The 19,842-nt window shown below is 39.5% G+C and overlaps 1 protein-coding gene across 1 annotated transcript; it reads right to left on the bottom strand.

Annotated features, from left to right (window-relative positions):
• Positions 1–624: 624 nt before the first annotated feature.
• Positions 625–17,508, bottom strand: LOC124131138 (sodium-dependent dopamine transporter-like). Its single transcript, XM_046494231.2, has 8 exons — positions 17,406–17,508; positions 13,947–14,059; positions 13,431–13,559; positions 12,622–12,721; positions 11,467–11,567; positions 8,757–8,927; positions 7,656–7,739; positions 625–720 (listed from the first exon to the last, which is right to left on the bottom strand). The coding sequence occupies exons 1-8, from the start codon at positions 17,506–17,508 to the stop codon at positions 625–627; spliced, it is 897 nt and encodes a 298-aa protein (XP_046350187.2).
• Positions 17,509–19,842: the final 2,334 nt, after the last annotated feature.

The raw sequence follows: 19,842 nt of genomic DNA, 5'->3' as shown, positions 1-19,842 counted from the left end.
AACAGATGGGAGGAAGATGTTTATGTTGTGCTGCACCATCCCAACCAATCGATACCTGTCTTTGGGGTTGTATAGGAGATTGGAGAGGGAAGGAATAGAGTGCTACATCGTAAGCTCTTGCTGCCAGTTAGTTCTTTGCCGGCCAAATGCCACCAGCCATTAAATCCAGACGACGACAAGTACCAATACCTGTGTCTAAGCCGAGGAAGAACACGGCTGTCGAAACGAGCGAAGATCTGTCTGATGAGGAATCAGCAATTGGCTATACCAGTTGTTCAGAACCTTCAGTTCCTACTGAGATCCCAGTGGAAAGGCCAACTGCAGGAGAGTCAGCAGAAGCTTTAGAAGGAGATGAGACTCATACTGAAGAAGGGAGGGAAGAAGAAGAGCCAACTGATGATACTGTTCACCAGAACCAGACACATCTGAGACTGGGGCCACAGGTAGTGAGGATAACAGAGAAGAACAACCAATTTGCAGCCAGAAGATGCTTCTCAGCCACGGCGGTTAACCAGAACCAGGTCACAGCCCAGTTGGATGAGAAGTGGAGAATATGTTCTTTCTGCCATAACTGATCCTGGAAATCCAGAATGGCTTGCCAGAGCCAACTATCTCAATTCTCTGCTAGCAGATGATAGATTCCGGGATCAGCAACACCGAGTGGCTGATACTCTCCTCGATCTTGTCAGCGGCAAGGTCAAATGATGAGACATCATTTTCCTGTGGGGGGAAGTATGTGGCAGACACAAGTGTTAACATACAGGTTTGTTGTACATATGTTTTATCTATTTGAGGTCCTTTAAGACTGTAATATTATTTTAAGTTGTTAGTAAAGTAGGTTCTTAGTTCAATATCTATTGTGGGCTTCTGGATTAGTTTACTTATAATGTAGAGGGTGGTTGGGTTGGTCCATGTTTGTGTCATTGTTTCTTCTCTAGTTCTAGCCGGGGCGGTCGGGTAGCCTAGTGGCTAAAGCGTTCGCTCGTCACGCCGAAGACCCGGGTTCGATCCCCGACATGGGTACAATGCGTGAAGCCCATTTCAGGTGTCCCCCGCCGTGATATTGCTGGAATATTGCTAAAAGCGGCGTAAAACCATACTCACTCACTCTAGTTCTAGCCAAAGCATTGTTTTCATTGGCTTGTTCAAACTGTGCACTTTTCATCCATCTTGCACTGGACACTACACCATTTCAGAAGTCAGGCAACAATTTGGACTGGGACGCATCTTGGATAAATAATTCGATTGTTAAGGTTTGTAATCTATAAATTTGCTAGATAATATCTATGTACGTATTTGTATAATAATATAACTTATGTTATCTAAGTTCAGTATCATTAACATGCTTATCTCTGGTATGGTGATTGTGTCACCATATTGCTAAGTTAATAATTAAATAAGGCTAAGTAAACACTATAAATGCTTTTCATCCTTCTTCTTTCTGTGTGTGAATGTTTGAGTGAATGCGATGATTTTTATAATTGTGTAAATACTGAATTTGTATGCAATGTCAATCATTGTATGATAGTGTGTAGTTAGTTACATTTCCTCAATTGTATTCTATATGTTATATGTATTCATAGTGGATTCTGTAAATTGGTGTGTGCTGATAGCTGCATAGCTACCACGCACGGCGGCTGCCTGGAGAGCACAAACACGGATAATTGACATGTTTGTCGTGTCACGAAATATATTTTGTAAATAGTGTATCGTGCCAAATGTATGATCAGTTAATGAATTAATATAGTAGTTTCAACAAAGTGGTAATTGTATTTGTAATGTTCATTGTATTTTAGAACCATGGACCATCTATATATTGTAATCTTATAAGTAATGTCTGGATCGAGTTCTCGCCCTTGATAAATTGTTTGTTTATTTCAGGGTTAAGATAATCATTTTATATATCATTGATTATTAAGTTCATGCTCATGTATAGAATATAGACCATGTTTATATCAAATGAAAGCTCGCTTTGTATTGTATGAATATGTATGTGTATGAAGCCTGTATACTACTGTTTTTTTTATAATTACAGGGTGTCATTATCTACTAAGGCAATAAAGACTCACACACGTAGCCTGTGTGGGACGTTATTTTTGCCATCACAAACCCCGGTTACGTATATATAATGAAACAACTCAGATTATGCTTGCAGTTATGTATGTTTGATAGACTGGTATATCACAACGATTCCGGCACGATTGAACTGAAACTCAGCATAAAGAATTAATTGATAAGAATGTCTAATAATATAAATACTATCGAGAGTGAATTTCACGGTGACTGTCTGCAAGAGCAGGTGGTGCCGAAATGATACTCAACATATACTTAACAACAAAAGTTCATGTGACATTGAATAAGATTTAATGCAAAGTTATGTTTTTTACCAAATCTGTAACAATTTCAGTTTGCAACAGATAAAAGACTCCTGTAAGTGTTCAAATGGTTTAATTTGCCATACTGACTTCAGAAAATGCTTGATTTCATAAAAAAAAATCATGAACATGCCAAAATGTCAATTTACAAATCAAAAGCGTGTGTGTCCACCCTTGGTTGCGATGCAAGCAACACATCTTCGTCTCATGGAATGGACCAGGCGTCGCACAAAGTCCTGTGGGATATCTGTTCATATCTGCTGGAGCATGTTTAGAAGTTCCTTGAGTGTCTGTGGAACACGTGGTTGACGTCGAAGGCGCCAATCCATCTCATCTCACATGTGCTCGATTGGTGAGAGATCAGGGGTGCGAGCCGGCCAGGGGATGACATTCACGTTGTTTTGTTGAAGAGAATCCTGAACAAGTCGAGCAATATTAGGCCGAGCGTTGTCATGTGTAAAGGTAATGCCTGGGCCATGACGACGCAAAAACGGTAGAACAACAGGGCCGATGATCTCGCGGTAGCGCTGTCCATTGAGATTTCCCTCTACCACTATCAAACGGGTCCTCTGTCTTGCTGTAATCCCACCTCATACCATAACACTGCCGCCCCCGAACCGACTTTCTTCCATGACACAATGATTGACGTAACGTTCACCTCGAAGTCGGTACACTCGAATCCGTCCATCGCTGTGGCTGAGGTGAAAACGAGACTCGTCAGTGAATAGAACTTGTCCCCACTGCATGACCGCCCAGCATAGACGCTGTCTGCACCACTGCAGACGTGCTTGACAGTGGTTTCCTGTCAAAATGGGACATCTGGCGGGTCTTCTGGTGACAATCCATGCACATCTGAGGCGGCGACCCACGGTTTGTGAAGATATTCGTCGAAGGCCAGGGATGCTTCGTGCAGTCACTGTTGCTGGCTGAAATCGATTTCGTAGGGGTGTTGTTCGAATCCAGTTGTCTTGTCGATTATTGGTTACGCGTGGCCTGCCACTCCGAGGATGGTCTCTGACTGCATTCGTCTGTTGCCAACGTTGCCATAAACACCAAATGGTGTTTCTGGGGACGTTAAATTGTCTTGAAACATCACGTTGACTCGATCCTACTTCAAGCATACCAATGGTTCGCAGACGCTCATTTTTGGACAGGCATGGCATTTCGTAAATGTTGAATAATTGCGTCATTTTTTTTTTTTGAGTGGTTGTTGTCAGCACGATGCTAAACAATGCATATCGAATCCCGCTAACGCACATGTTTTTATACCCATTCTTGGGTAGTGAAAGGCATGGGGTTTGAATAAAAGTCAACTCTTGCATGGAATGCAAGCTTTTCTGTAGCATTTGCGTTTTTGTAACTTGATTCCATACATGTACTACAATATTGAAAACCAAACTGTCCTTGTTTGAAAAATACACTAAAATATTTGTGTCACAGGAACTTTTGTTGTTGAGTATATATAACAAACTGATTTTGATTTTTACAATATATATTTAAGGATTGATTGTGTTCTTTTCGGATCAGTGACGTATTATGCAATCAAAAAACGGATGTGCAAACTGTATGGTCCGCGTAGCGGATTTTTACAAAGGTTTGCACAGCGGTTTTTCGGTTCATACTTCAATGAACCGAAACAAATACATAGGCAATCCTTATAAGTTAATTCGACAACGAAAATAATCTGCAATGAATGAATGAAAAAAATATATAAATCAAAGCAGAGTGGCGAGATTGATGAAATTTGTGGTCATTTGTCGATAAAAACAGACGAGAGAGCCTGCACGTTTGTTGTTTCATTCAGGGTGGTTAGGAAGATGAATATGCATGAATTTCACAACACGTACTGTCCATGATAGGAAAGGTTGAGCAGAAAGAGAATTCCCTCGACTGTAATAAGGGGTTCACCGACATTCCGTTGCAGTCGAAGTAGTCCGCTTCGGTGTGGGCGTGGCGTATATATTTTCATTCATTGTCAAATTAATGCAATAATACGTGACCGATTCAGCTAATCAGAAAGCTTGAAGTTCAAATATATACATGTGTACATTCCTATAATGATAACAGTACTAGGTACAAGACCGACTGATTTCAACATTCCATGTGTAAATTCATATTCTGTATGTTCAAATTCGCCAGACTGCAGGCTATTCTTAAGTTGACATGCCTTGCCCAATAAAGTGAGTGTTATCTGCAAGAGCAGGGATCACTAGCGGATTTTTATCGCTGTTAGTGATATTCCAGTTACAAGACGGCGGTCTGTAAGTAATTGAATCCGGGCCAGACAATCCGGTGATTGACATCATAATTTGTTTGTTTGTTGTTTAACGCCGCACTTAGCAATAATACAGCTATTTACGGCGGTATATGAATAATCGAGTGTGGACCAGACAATCCAGTGATTAACATCAAGAGCACCGATCCACGCAATTGGGATCGATGATATGCATCAACCAAGTCAGCGAGCCTGACCAACCGATCCCGTTAGTCGCCTCTTACGACAAGCATAGTCGCCTTTTACGGCAAGCATGGGTTGCTGAAGATCTATTCTACCCCGGATCTTCACGGTCGATTGATAACATGAGCATCGATTTACGCAATTGAGATACGATGGCTTGCATCAGCCAAGTCAGTGAAACAACTTAATATATTACAAATGTATTCGGATAAATGGAGATTTAGCGTGAAGTTGAGAAAATAATAGTATATTTAGAAAAAGTGCTGCTGAGATAGAAAAAAATGTTGTTTTAAAGGTGAATTCATCAAAGCCGCCCATGAGTATTAATACCTTGGAATGCTATTTACCCACAAGCTCATTCTAAGCATTTTGTTAAACAGACCGAAAAAAACATTCTGTCACACCCCAGATTTATATCAAACCACTGGATTCTCAACTGCAACCAGTTGTGTTGTACGGTGCAAAAAATATGGGAATCTAAGAAGTTATCTGAAATTGAAATGATTCACTTATTTGACTTTGACTTAATTGAAAGTAAACATTTCCTGAATATTGTTATGTCAACACCGAGAAACAGGGTCAGTGGTTAATGTGCGGGATTACAGCTGTAAATTACATCTAATATTCGCTGATTACACTATTGGTTGATAACGTTTTGGACGTATGGACATTGGTTGCCTAGGAAAGCTAATTATATGCTTGTGTAACTCGATATTTTCGGGAAAAATACTTTGGCTTCACGTACACTTTATAGTCATGGTACTCGCTGTATGTGGCTGCGTATGGAATATGTTAGTAATGCTAATGACTTTCTGAAATACTTGTCGTGCTAGTGATATGTACACAAATTTACAGATTTGACTGTGACGGTTCCCACCGTTGGGACAGGATACACTCACCTTTTCGCGAAAAGCGTTATGTCAATTTAAATTTTCAAATATGCAATCTACATATGACATAGGTAGTCTTTGTAAGATACGTGTGTAAGAACTAAAACAATTCTGTAGCGTTTTCAAGGACATCACTTTATTGAATAGCTGTGTCAATAATTAAAACATGCGAGTTTTTTATACATATGGATCATAACTGTAGTAATGCTCTTAAGTGATCTACAACATTGTTGACGTCTTGTGATGTAATCCATCATAGGCAGTCCAAGAAATGTGTGTTACTGCACTATTGACGTCCGAGTCTATCCTTGTTGAAACTGAGACATGATTTGCCCTACAGACATTCAACATATGAACTGAAGATCAAGATATCCATACACACCTGACAATACACCAGTGTGGCTATCGATGCAGGTACAAGGTATCACAGCCCAACAACGCAAGTGTTAATGGAAAGTGTGTGAATGACGCGTGCTACTGGTAGGGCAATATATACATCCCCTTTGCGCAGACACCTTGTGTCATCACTGATTTTCAGTGGTCCATTCATATAATGTTCACAGCTATTTCGCCCGTTACGCCAAATTTTAATCTGTTTCAGCAGATAATCTAGACGGGTTATGCTCTTGCATTGACGATTATATTAAGGTAAGTTAGGTTTCCGTGCAGTGTAGGTATAAACTATCGCATGCTAGTATCAAAAGCTGGTCTTAGATGCCTAGGTAGGAGGTGGGGTGAAATGGGGTTAAACGTCGCGTCCAAAATTATTGCTCTTATATACATGCACGTGTGTGAGTGTGTGTGTGTGTGTGTGCGTGCGTGCGTGCGTGCGTGCGTGCGTGCGTGCGTGCGTGTGTGTGTGTCTGCTTGTACTAGTCCGGGCAGATGACGATTTATAGTGATAGCCCACTGAGATACCATGCCGCAGTTAAACATGAATACCCCACTCAGACACAGTAAACTGACTCCGAGCCGACCAGTCCTTGTTTTAGCCCCTTAATGCCGAGCGCCAGACAGGGTAACAACAAGTAACATCTTTTAGCGTCTTTTAGTATGACGCGGCCGAGGATCAAACTCTACTTTGTATCCAGAGACAGTAACTTGTATAACCCATTGGTGCAAGAATGGTGTTAACAATGTTTGACCATTATTTGACCCTTATTGAACGTTATCAGATCCTATATAACATGAAACTTACGTTGAACGTCTTTGTCAAAATCTTCCGATTCATATGCATCAGGAAGCAGGTGTCCACTTCCATATATCGATGGTACAATAATAATAATAAATACATTTAGAATATATAAAAAGGACAGTAAAACAACTAGATTACCACAGTGTTGTATTCAAACCCTAGTATCCATGAGGATGTCCATCATTTCGCAAATTGTTTTCTGAGTAAACTTTCATTTTAGACATTCCGGTATGTGGTGATAATTCAGCATAGGCCAAAATACAACACAGGACCCTCTTGCACTGACTCGGACATACATATTTTAAGAACATACATTGAAATCCACCCCATCCATTGTGTTATGCAAAATAATCAAAACGTAAACGCGGCTTAAAGCTTTCTAAATCGGAATCATGCTTTAGTTGTATCAGGAAACTGCTGTTGATCATTGAATCTTTGTCACTTATTATAAAGTAAATTGTTGAACTTATTTTCATCTCTCATTAAAGCATCATTTCTTACAGTACATTATCACAGAAAATTCCTTTTCACGGCAATCAGCTAACACAGATGTGATATTCTGAACACATATCCATGAAGCAGGTGTCCGTGTTGAAGACAACAACGGCGAAGGTCAACAGCAACTACAGCATTATAAGTATCCAAGAAACATGAAAGACGAAAAACCACGTTTGGTCACAGATAGTTGGAAACGTCGTGAGTTTTCCTTGTTAGGCGGAATTATTCGCATGTTCTACCATCGGTTGTAGAACTTCAGTGAATTCTTCCTCTGGCGGTGATCGCCTCCAGTATTCATTGGGTTCGAAAGTTTTCTTCAATTTCTGAAATTAGTCAATGAGGGAATAAATCATAATGATCAAATAGTCCAAAAACACATTCTCATAGTCAACAAACTCAGGATCGTTCAGAAAAGCAGACCATGTGATCAAATTAATTTAATGCTTCTAATGTATTGTGCAATGAATCACTCCTTGTTCTAGACAAATATTTGTAAGGTACTTTTATCATAGCAAACATAAAATGGACTTGTTGACATTCACATCCTGTTTTATTATGCCTCAAAGTTAGATTGACCATTCAGAGAGCAGAACTACTGACCCAACATTAGTGCTTATACCGTCAGTAAAAATCCGAGATGGTTCTTACTGACCTTATATGGGACTGTATACCGTCAGTAATATCCATCTTGGAATTTCCAACACCCACTTCAAATATTTAACTTGAAACATCTGGTACAGAAATTCGTTATGCGACACTATTTTGTGTTTTTTATCATTAATTGTGATATGCACGGACATTAAATCACGTTTGTGACTTTATTGATAAAGATTATAGTTACAACTGTCAACAAGGTTTGGTCTCTAAAGTTTGAAGAGTTGTCTCCCTTTGACCCTTAACGTCCGCGTACGAAGCTTATAAGAGAAATGCGATATGGATACAAAATAGTGTAAATGTTTCGGCATTAAAAATTCGTTATGGTGGCTTAAGTTGCCGTATACGGTGTCAGATTAGGTTAGCAGAAAAATATTGTGCGAGGTTAGGGTTAAGAGCAACTTCAGAATTATAAATATCCAGGAATATACGAGCGAAGATCTGAAGAGAGATCAACGACGTTTTGCAAAACATAGTTGGACACGTCGTGAGTTTTCCTTGTTGAGCGGAATTCTGACGCTGCGCCCAATATTGTTTCTGCTTACCTTATGTGACACCGTATACACCATAACTAATAATATGTCACCCTTATTAACAAAGCATAGCTATACAACAGGCAGCATTCACCAACTGCGTTTTCCTCAAAGCTGAACATGTGATTCAGGTAAGATTCGAGTTGTGTTTACCTCTTTCAGTGTTGCCCCTTGAGTGTTGTAAACCGTCCAGATGAAGACAGTCGGTAACGGCAGGAGTGACGAAAAGGCTATGAGCCATCCAACAGCTGTTGCCCAGGTGGGGTAGATGTAGTCATGGTACTGAGGGGGTCGGTAGGAGTACAGGGAGTAGCAGCAGATCACCTGGTACAACAGTTGGAGTATTACACATACACACAGTACCCTTGTGCTTGTCCTACTGGACTACAAAAGCATGGTGTGCTCATCTCCATATATTTCTCTCCCCTTTAGCATTGTACCACCTGTAAGTATATATCAGGGAATTACTATAGATCAGCATTGCACCTTCCCGTAAGTGTATGTCAGGGAATAACTGTAGATCAACATCGTACCTTCCCGTAAGTATATCAGGGAATTACTATAGATCAGCATTGTACCTTCCCGTAAGTATATCAGGGAATTACTATAGATCAGCATTGTACCTTCCCGTACGTATATCAGAGGATTACTGGAGATCAGCATTGTACCTTCCCGTACGTATATCAGGGAATTACTATAGATCAGCATTGTACCTTCCCGTAAGTATATCAGGGAATTACTATAGATCAGCATTGTACCTTCCCGTAAGTATATCAGGGAATTACTATAGATCAGCATTGTACCTTCCCGTAAGTATATCAGGGAATTACTATAGATCAGCATTGTACCTTCCCGTACGTATATCAGAGGATTACTGTAGATCAGCATTGTACCTTCCCGTACGTATATCAGAGGATTACTGTAGATCAGCATTGTACCTTCCCGTACGTATATCAGAGAATTACTGAAAAACAGCATCGTACCTTCCCGTAAGTATATCAGAGGATTACTGTAGATCAGCATTGTACCTTCCCGTACGTATATCAGGCAACATCTTCCCGAGGCAAGTGAGTTAACTGACTATAAAAGTCCAGTTTCCACCCTTGCCGAACTAGGCTTGTATTATGGAGTTACATTTTGGCTGGACTAACGAGTCTATGCATAGTCCAATCAAAATCGCGCACTGAAATCGAAAATCGGTTCGTAAAGTGTCATGCATATTTCGGTCGACTGCAGGATTTGCAAAGCATGTGCACCGCCAACTCGCTGTCAACAGATATTTTCTAAATCTGTTCATGCTTTTAATCAAGGTGCTCACGTGATTTGATGCACTTCGCGATGTAAGACTCGTTTTATCACAATATAGATCTTGATTATCAATCAGATCGTCTTGACTGGGCGCCACCGTTTTGTTTGAAGCAAATGCAAGTGATACGAGAGGTTGAATCTGATTGGTCATATAGGAGAGGCATAGAAAGGACATAACTCGTTATAGCCACTGGTGGCGCTACGATCGAGCCCAGGAATTCCAGCCTAGTTCGACAAGGGTGGAAACTGGACTTTTAAAGTCAGTTAACTCTCTTGCCTCGGGAAGATGATCAGGCAATTACTATAGATCAGCATTGTACCTTCCCGTAAGTATATGTCAGAGAATTACTGAAAAACAGCATCGTACCTTCCCGTAAGTATATCAGGGAACTGCCATAGCTTTACGGTAATGAGAGGCGTTACTCGGATCGGTTTTGGTTGATTTCATGGTACGTTGCTCACAATATGTCAATCACTGATATGTGACTAAATTATTTACAGTCAGACTTCTACTAGCTGACATTATACTGTGGTATATTAAACAACAAACAAACAAACATACATAACGATAGGGAGAAGGGCCGCATGACCGAAGCGGTCACCAGAAATTTATGCAAGTTGTGAGAGCTTTCTAAATTTAGTCTCGTGTGTCTCCTCCATAACATTGGTGTAGTTTTCCTCAAAGGTGTGGATATGGTTAATCTTATCCACCGTTTGCTTGTGCTTGGTTCAGGTTCCGATAGAGTATTCACTTGCTACAGGATATTGATAGAAAATTGTTGACTGCGGCGTTCAACACCATTCATTCTTCAATTTAGTCAGGAAAGGACCTTAGTTTCCAAAGGAAAAGATATTGAAAAGGTGAGTAATATAAAGTAATTAAACAACGAAATACCTAGTTTTATCCTCAAGACGATGATCAGGTTTCAGGGCCATGGGTGAGCAAGTGCCAAGAAGCTAAATTCTAGTTCACCATCAAATGATGTCTAACATGTACATTGTCGTCCGGTTGGCGAACTGATATTATTTTATCTGAAAACAAATGTTAAATTCAACCTGCCTTAATCATCGCCACACCGTCATTGCTGAATGAGCTGGAAATATGGTTAGATCTAGACTGTGTGAAGTGTTAGTTTTTGGCGTTTCTAAGATCGAAGTCAAAGTAACATGACTTTATGTAACGTTTCTGAATAATCGACAGACGAATGAGTGTTGTTTTAGCGACGCTTTGAATAGCATTTCGGTTTTGTCACATCTTTACAAATGTATGTGTGATGAGGACATGTTTCGTTATATATTGATATTTGGCCTAATAGAGCTATCTTTGCGCTTTAAGGTTTGAATAAAGTGGTCAATGTCTACACTTTCCTCACAAATCGGGGCTTTTCTCACATTTGAGGAACGCAGCTAATTATCTACTGATATATTCTTCGAATTATGTTATACGCGGCTCGGCGACTATTCAATAAGTTTTAAAGAGTCAATATTGTATGATGTAATTCGATGTTTCAGGAGTATGTCAGTATCAAAGCTTCAGTAATGAAGAACTACTTACAACTAGAAACAGAGGACACACAAACTTGAAACTAATGACCATGACTCGAGGTATAGTCTTTCCCCACATCGTACGGACGTCCTCCTGGAGCCTTTTTGTTCCTGGAAGTAAATCAGGATCAATTTATAACATCAACATACAGTGTATCTATAGACTGGCAAGCCTATGTATTTTGCAAAATGAAATTGAAGGTAATGTACACATGTCACAGCCAAAGATAACGTGTCCTTTTGTAACTGATTTTCGACTTGGACATTCACTTATCTATACACTGGCAAGCATACCTATTTTGAACGTAATAAACACATAGCACACGTATTAAAAACATGTTCATCGAATTTAAGGGATTTTGTATGAAGTCTAGATTACAACATCCAAGGCCTTTCAAAACGTTGATTGTGGACATGTGGGACCCGTGAAGATCCGGGGTAGAATAGGTCTTCAGCAACCCATGCTTGCCGTAAAAGGCGACTATGCTTGTCGTAAGAGGCGACTAACGGGATCGGGTGGTCAGGCTCGCGGAATTGGTTGTTGCATGCCATCGTATCCCAATTGCGTGGATCGATGTTCATGATGACAATCACTGGATTGTCCGGTCCAGACCGCCGTCATATATAGCTGGAATATTGCTGAGTGCAGCGTTAAACAAAAAACAAAGAAAGGTATACATGTGGAGGACATTTCCAAATCTGACGCATCAGTGTCAACAATGATGTCCGATGCACTTCCCTATTTCGACCTGTTTCATATGTTCCCATGTTCTTTCTGGTGAACAATTGCTTTGCCATTACATGTGTTTGTGACGCGTGCCCCCGGTGGATCAGGACACGCACATATCGTCTCCAACACCTGGTACAATCGCATGTGTATGATATAGTCGGAATAGCATAGTGCTTTCTGATTGTAGCAGATTTTTCTTATGATTATGGAACGGGTTCTGTTACTTGTTTATTTGATAGCTTTTCTGAAGTTTGAATGAAAGTTAAAAGGTTAATAATATCATGTATTTGTACGCATTTGGTTGTACTACACATATTGTACACATTGAAATTTGACCATTGTGTTACTTTTACATGCCAAATGCTTATGAGTGTTATATTGCTGGAATAATGCTAAAAGCAGCGTAAAATCAAACTCACTAACTCACTCACTTACCATAACACCAGCCTACAACGATGCACTCAAGGATGCCCAACACGGCCGTTGATGGGAAGTAGGCGTACCAGTCAACCAGCGTCACCACGAATATCCCACCCTTAAATGTGTAGATAATACAAAAGGGTTGACAGATCGGGTTGTAATAACTTTCTGATAATCATACATTTGTTAGATTTCCAAAGATTATTTGTCGTTTGATTTTTTTTTCAAACGTCATACTGTTGTATTGCTAAGAAGAGTATTATATGACGTCGTAAACTGACAACGTTTCCTCACAAAAATAATAAATTAACTACAGTGAATTGTCTTTGTAACAATAAAATCCTACCTATGTCTTATTTGATTATAAGGTGTGGCGAAGTGAAATTAGGTTGTTCGTTGGTCAAGATTATGTTGTAGTCCCTTACCACTTTCATTTATTGCCTCGATGCTAGATTGTTATTCTTCTAGATAGTATATTTAGTACAAGTTTCAGATTACAAAATCGCATTAAACAATGTCTGTGGTTCAAACTTGGATTTCCTACACGAGGTAAATATCAAGAACTCTTTTCAGCTGCGGATTACCTTAGGTAATGTAAAGGACACCTTAATTGGGAGGTAAAAATGTACCATCACGTACCTTATAATGGGATGTATAGCGACCAAATGAATTGTGTTTCCAGGGGTTTACATGCAAGCCTAACCCTGACTCTGTCCATATGTTCATGGTAATGCCAACAAACACGACATGTTCGCTTATACCTGTAAAATATATATCAGACCAAAACGAGCATATTCAGTTTCACATGCAGTGTTCACCGTTACCTGTGAAATATATATCAGACCAAACAGGAAGAGACTGAGGAGTACACCACTGATGGTGAGCCAGCGTTGTTTCATCAACTTGGGGAAGACATCTTCCAAGGCAGCGACGACTATGTCCACACACGGAACCTGCACCCATACACATGTTGCAACAGTGTGTCACGTTTATGGCTACTTTGGTGTTTGAGAAATTACCGCATCTTAGTTACATCCATAGTGTCTCAGCAAAATATATGATAGAAAATGTCAACGTGGTGCTTTCATAGGCATGTTTGTATATTGATCGTGGGATCTTTAACAAAATATGCAAATTGTCGAAATAAGTGAAAAGCGCATGTATAATGCATAACAGATCATAAGACAGAATTTCCTCAGCCATCTTGTTTGATAATTGCTTGGTCAGATTGATATAATTAACGTTATTATAATTAATCCTACATTCAAATTAATATATAGGTTCATGGTGATAAACTATGTCTAATTTCTAAGCTGAGAGAATTGAAGCTTGCCCATTACCATAGTATCGATATTCAATGATATCAAGGTCAAAAAGGTCAGCACAGACCATAGCTGTGCCAGTGGGAGAGCAGAAATGACCTCAGGGTACACGATGAAGCTTAGGTCAAACCCTGAAACACAGGACGGATAGCAAACGTAGTATGTATTCCACGTTCGATTCGAAAAATGATATTTAACTAAGTCCGTAAAGAAACAGACATGCCATAGTACAAATTCCGATCTCACTGATATCACGAAAATTGATATGCTGTTAAGTGATTCATTTGAACAAACAAAAGACACACAGTGATAGAATAACGTGTCTAGAAACCTCCCATACATCGTTTTTGGATTCAAGCACTGAAGAGACTGTTCTTATCTGTGAGAGGAACTGGACAGGATCTGCCTTTCTGCACATGTACTCTGAACACGCGTGTGTATGTGAGTGAGTGAGTGAGTTAATGTTTGTAGTCACATCGGCAATATTTTAGCCATATCGTGACAAAATCAAGTTAAACCAGTCGACGAAAGACCGTAAAAGAACCAGATTATGAAAGATGTAGATTTAGAACTAGCATGTACCCATACAAATTGAACTGTTCATGACACTACAAATAGAAATGGGCCAGAGATCACAAGCATCCAAAGTGAGGCCACCATACAAGAGACCAAGGGGGCGTACAGTACTTATGCAACCTACATGGTACCCCAGCAGGATTTACACCATCCCTCTGGCTACTGGCCATTGTTGGAAAGTTAGGCCAACACTTAAATTTACAAGTGTACTACGATAAAAACTATAGCAGAATAATATGGTCTCTCTACATACTCTACATACTCTCACAGGGGGACAATAATTACGCTACTTCAACGCCCCTTGAGAGTATAACCACTTACATTCGCTGATATCAAATTTACTCATACTAATTTTAAAATAAGAATTCATAAATTACAAACATGATCTTCAAAAATGTTGTAACAAAGATATTTCTTTTAAAAAGCAAATGATTAAATGAGAAAACATGGTATTAAAAAGGTCCTTAATACTTTATGCTTTGAAATGTTTATCCTGATTTTCTTATCTCATCCCCGTTGGGTGTTTGATACGAATGCCAGAAAGTCTAGTGCTTTCAGGCATTTAGCTCTTAGACATTTAATATGTTGCAAGAATGTGCGATGACTTGGCCTCTACGACTACTTATATGGGATTGCCAGATAAAATAGTTCTGGATCCTTGTGTGGTCTATATTTTTTGCAGACAAGCATGCTATTAGGTTTAGCTTTGGGAAATGTGAAGCAATTGGCAAGTGACCATTTATGTATTGTATGGAGGCATAATTGCAGCTGTCTCTCAATAGTGGGCATGTTGTTACCACGACAAAACATATTAAAATCTTCCACAAAAAGCGATCAGTCCACTGAATCGCTTAAAACGTTTGAGAGACTATTTATCTTGATACTGAATAGTGTCGCAGACAAAATTCTGCCTTGGGAGACACCCTGATCCTGATCATTATGATCAGACATGGTTGAACCCACTCGGGACGTGAAATTGCCTGTCACTTAAAAATGAGGCAAACGACCTCTCACACCAAAAACATGTAAATCCTTTAACAGGCCATGCTTCCAGGTAGTCCCGTGTGCTTGCTCGAGATAAAAGAAAATTGATACTACGTGTTGTTATTTACTATAACATTTTAACAAAAGATTCTAATCGTAAACCACATTGAATATTTGTGATAAAATTGTTGATTTCCAAATACCAAACAAATCTATTATTTACCATTCGTTCCATGGTTTTACAGACACAACTGGTTAACGATATATGGCGGTAATTAGAGGGATCTGTATGATTCCGGCCAGGCTTTGGTATAGGGACTACAATGATATTATGCCACGAAGGAGGAAAATGTCTGAAAGGGTTTCGAGACATAATTCAGGCCTATGTTTCAAGAGCTGATAGTGGATATTAGCAGCTCCTGTTGCGGTATCATGAGCACGTCCAAGGGCATTTTGTAGCTCATGTAATGAAAAGACTTCATTATAGGCTTCACCATTGTCAGACTTAAAATTTACTTTTTTCTTCTCCTGTTGTTTCTGATATTTTTGAAACACAGGGACATAATTAGATTTTGAAGAATGTTTTGCAAGTGTTTCACCAAGTTTATTGGCGATGTCTGTTTTATCAGTCAATAACTGATCGCCGTCCCCAAGATGGTGAACAGAAGATTTTGAATCTTTGCCTTTTATTTTCTATATCACGTTCCACACCTTGACATTGGTGTGCTGGAATTTATGTTGGAGACATAGTTCTTCCAAGATTGACACTTATTCTGTTTAAAGACACGTCGTGCCTTAGCATTTGTAATTATAACTTTATCTAAATTATGGACTTTAGGATGTCTGAGAAAATATTTTTTTGCTTTCTTCCTACACTTTCTGGCCTGTGTGCATTCATTATTAAAGCATGGTTTACGAATATGCGAATTTGCAGAGGACTTAGGAATTGTTTGGTCAGCCATGTCATTCAATGAGTCCAAAAACAACTTTATTCTTGTAAAGGTCATGTTTTAAGTATTCAATACATAGTTTCTCATAGCATAACCAATTAGCCTTGGTAAAGTTCCATCTTGATGAATGTGGATCATCAGTAGGGTTTATAGGTTTTAGGACAGTAGGAAAGGGACCACTCCCACAGAGGTCATGGACCAACCATTCATTATACAAGTTTGATTCTGTGAGGGACAGATCGAGGTCAGAATACGTTCAAGTGGCTGGATGTAAATATGTGTTTGAATCACCATTAAATATACATAAATTATTGTCAGAAATAAATTCCCCAATGAAGTATTTGCACTTCCCAACAGCGGGATGTGTCCGTTGTGATCACCCATGGTGATGCAGGGTTTGGAAGCTGATCATACAGATTTTGAAGATCAGATTGTTGATGATTAGAGGAAGTTGGGATAAAAAAAGAGCATAGCGTAAAAGCGATGTGCAGAGTCAGACGAAAAGTAACAGTTTGAAGATATGTATAACTATGTATGACGCCCTGCCACACCAATATAGTAGAGCCTCTCCTGGGGTACATTACTGCAGGCGTCCTTATCATTTTGTGTTTGCCGCAAAACGTTCACAAAGATAACTTAATGATGATACGTCTGTTCAAATCGAGTTACGTTGCACAGTGGGATAAGACGTGTAGGATCTGTCCAAACAGCACAGGCATTGTCAAAAGGGTGACTATCGGGACAAATTCTAACATTTACCACCTACCTCATTCTGAGAGCGTTAATGAGTTCGGTTTTGCGCTTCTTGGAACATTATTCCAGTTATATCACATCCTGGCAGAGGTTCATCACTGTGGTTAAACCCCCGAGCACAGGGTATGGCAAATTTTGAAACGTAATCACAATGCTAGGCATGCTAATTGTAGAGCCTTCGACGACTTATTAGATGTATCAGTAGGTTACTTACCAGAGGATTGAAACGCTTCAACAGTTACTCCACGCTGGAAGGCCACGTGACCAACAGTAGAGAAGAAAGCGAAGCCGAAAAAGACATTGGAGAGTGAATCCATCAGGCCAAAAATTATTGCATCCCTTGAAGAAACAATACATGAACAATATACTGAATAATAGTTTGTGAAAGATTGAAGTTAAAGTTTTTTAAAGATATTTGCACAACATTTTAGCGACTAGCGGGCCAATTAGTTTCGATAAGTGAAGTAGTTGTTATATGTTGGTTAACTTCTAATTCTACCATTGGAAAACACTCGAGTTTGATTGGTCAATCAGTGGTTCAAATTTTACAAACTACAATACACATAGTATCTCTGATAGTTACGTCATATTTTGGATGTAGGGACGTCATTACAGTGTGCAGTTCCCGTTAGGGAAAGCAATGGTATGTACTCATTGGCTGCTTATGAAGTTGCTGGGTTTACACTTCCAATGCATCTCATATATGCAAGTAAATATATTTAGGCAAATGACAACGTTCGGGCATATACAGAAGTTTATTATCGTTATTATCGGTGTTTCCTCATAAAAAGTGAGTGAGTGAGTTGGGTTAAACGCCGCTTTTAACAATACTCCAGTTATATCACGGCGTGTCAGCTTAATGCGATACAGATCTTAGACGTTTACCACATAGGGGAAACCCATAAGCACAGGTATCGTACTGCCCAAGGGACGCAACTTCGACAGCGAATTGTGGCGCTTTAGACGACTTGGCCACACTCATTAGAAGATCCTGATAACCGCTTCCCCCATTATAATAACATTTGGCGTGTAATATTGCTATGGTAGAGTTGAGATAATCATAACGTAAATTCGAGACATTATGTTACATTTTGTCGTATCATACATATACATATCATCGTGTTCTACAATAGTGTTGTACTGTCTTATACAATGTTTGTTATATACATTTTGATACAACAACTGGAACATGTCTGTGAAAACTCACTGACATAAAATATACCTGAAGCAGTTGTTATCTAGTCTGTTGTGTCCAGACATAGTGATGGTACACCCCATGGCTATACCGATGGAACCTAGGGCGTAGCGACACGCATGAACCCACACCTGCAACCATAGCAACGTGCCGTGTGTGCAGAGAGCTAATCAGAAGCTTAAGGTGTATCTTTAATGTTTGATGATTGCATTTATAGGCATCTTAGGGTGTTCAACAATGTTCTTGACTAGGGAGCATGTATTATGAACTATAAATTGAAAGGCAATACAAAATTCTTCCTCTATTTTATTACGCATTCCCTGTTCTGAACACAGTGACTCTGTTTGTATTCGATTATTATCATGCTTTCGTTTGTATTGAACACAGACATACCCATGCGTTCCCTTTTTTATTCCATCAATATATGAATGATTTGGGTTTAATGCCGCTTTTATACTATTTCAGAAATAGGCTGTGTACCTTTAAATTTGTATGTGAGTGATCGAAGCAGAGTGATCTCACAACCTTATAATCCCCCATCCCATCAGCATATGAATACCAACCATCTAGAATTACGTGATAACGTGAACATACGAAAATAACATTGTAAACGTTGTCGATGTGATAACTGCGGAAAGATATCAATGACGGCAATACAAATACTGTTTGAGAAAACAGTAATCGTACAAGTTAAAGATGCGTAAACAGATTTGGGCTCACTTTCGGGTCTGTAAGCTTGTCAAACTTGGGATAGATGTAGTAGTATATTCCTTCTGCTGACCCCGGAAGAAGACAGCCCCGGATGAGGAAGACGAAGATGAGGATATAGGGGACACCGACGGTGATGTAGACAAGCTGGTAGAAAAGATTAAGTCAGTGAGAGTGAATAAGTACCGACCGGGTTATCTAAAACAAACTGTGTAATGCATCGGGATCTCATTGGTTTAATTTAAGAGATTGCTTGATGAGAGAAAGGATTATTAATAAATTGTAATCATTATATGTAACCATCAATATAAGTAGAATATATATCAGAGATAAATCATGTCCACGTAGTTCTATTTCCATCTACATTTGCAGGCGTGGACTCAGTCTTGCGAATGTAACGTGCCCATTGACTTTTGCATATTACCTTCCCTGTTACTTTTATTCCTTGAACTATCCAAACAAATAAGAGCACTGTGGTGACGCCCAGACATCCAACAAGATGCCATCTGAGACCTCCAAGATTGTCCAGGCCTTCACTCTGTCCCAACACCTGGAATCTGACGAAGGGAACAGCCCTATGTATACAGCGTGTATTGGGGAAGACAGTGAGTGATTTGGATGTGACGCAGCTTCGGACACTATTTTAGTTATTTGACGCCATGTCAGCTTATTGTAGAAGGAATGCCTGCAGAGATGGATGTTTAAGACGTATAACATATTGGGGAAACGAGCACAGGTTCGGGTAAGA

Source organism: Haliotis rufescens, unplaced genomic scaffold (genome assembly GCF_023055435.1).
Source record: "Haliotis rufescens isolate VD_foot unplaced genomic scaffold, xgHalRufe1.0.p SCAF_10, whole genome shotgun sequence".
NCBI lineage: Eukaryota > Metazoa > Mollusca > Gastropoda > Lepetellida > Haliotidae > Haliotis > Haliotis rufescens.
The sequence above is the reverse complement of the archived record's forward strand: the minus strand, read 5'-3'. Positions and strand labels throughout refer to the sequence as shown.

Coding starts and splice junctions, on each gene's coding strand:
- LOC124131138 (XM_046494231.2), bottom strand. CDS start 17,508: ATGGATTCACTCTCCAATGTCTTTTTCGGCTTCGCTTTCTTCTCTACT. Junction 8,928..11,466: donor TGTGTCCTCTGTTTCTAGTT/GTAAGTAGTTCT, acceptor CTGTTGTACCAG/GTGATCTGCTGCTACTCCCT. Junction 7,740..8,756: donor AAGGGGCAACACTGAAAGAG/GTAAACACAACT, acceptor GACTAATTTCAG/AAATTGAAGAAAACTTTCGA.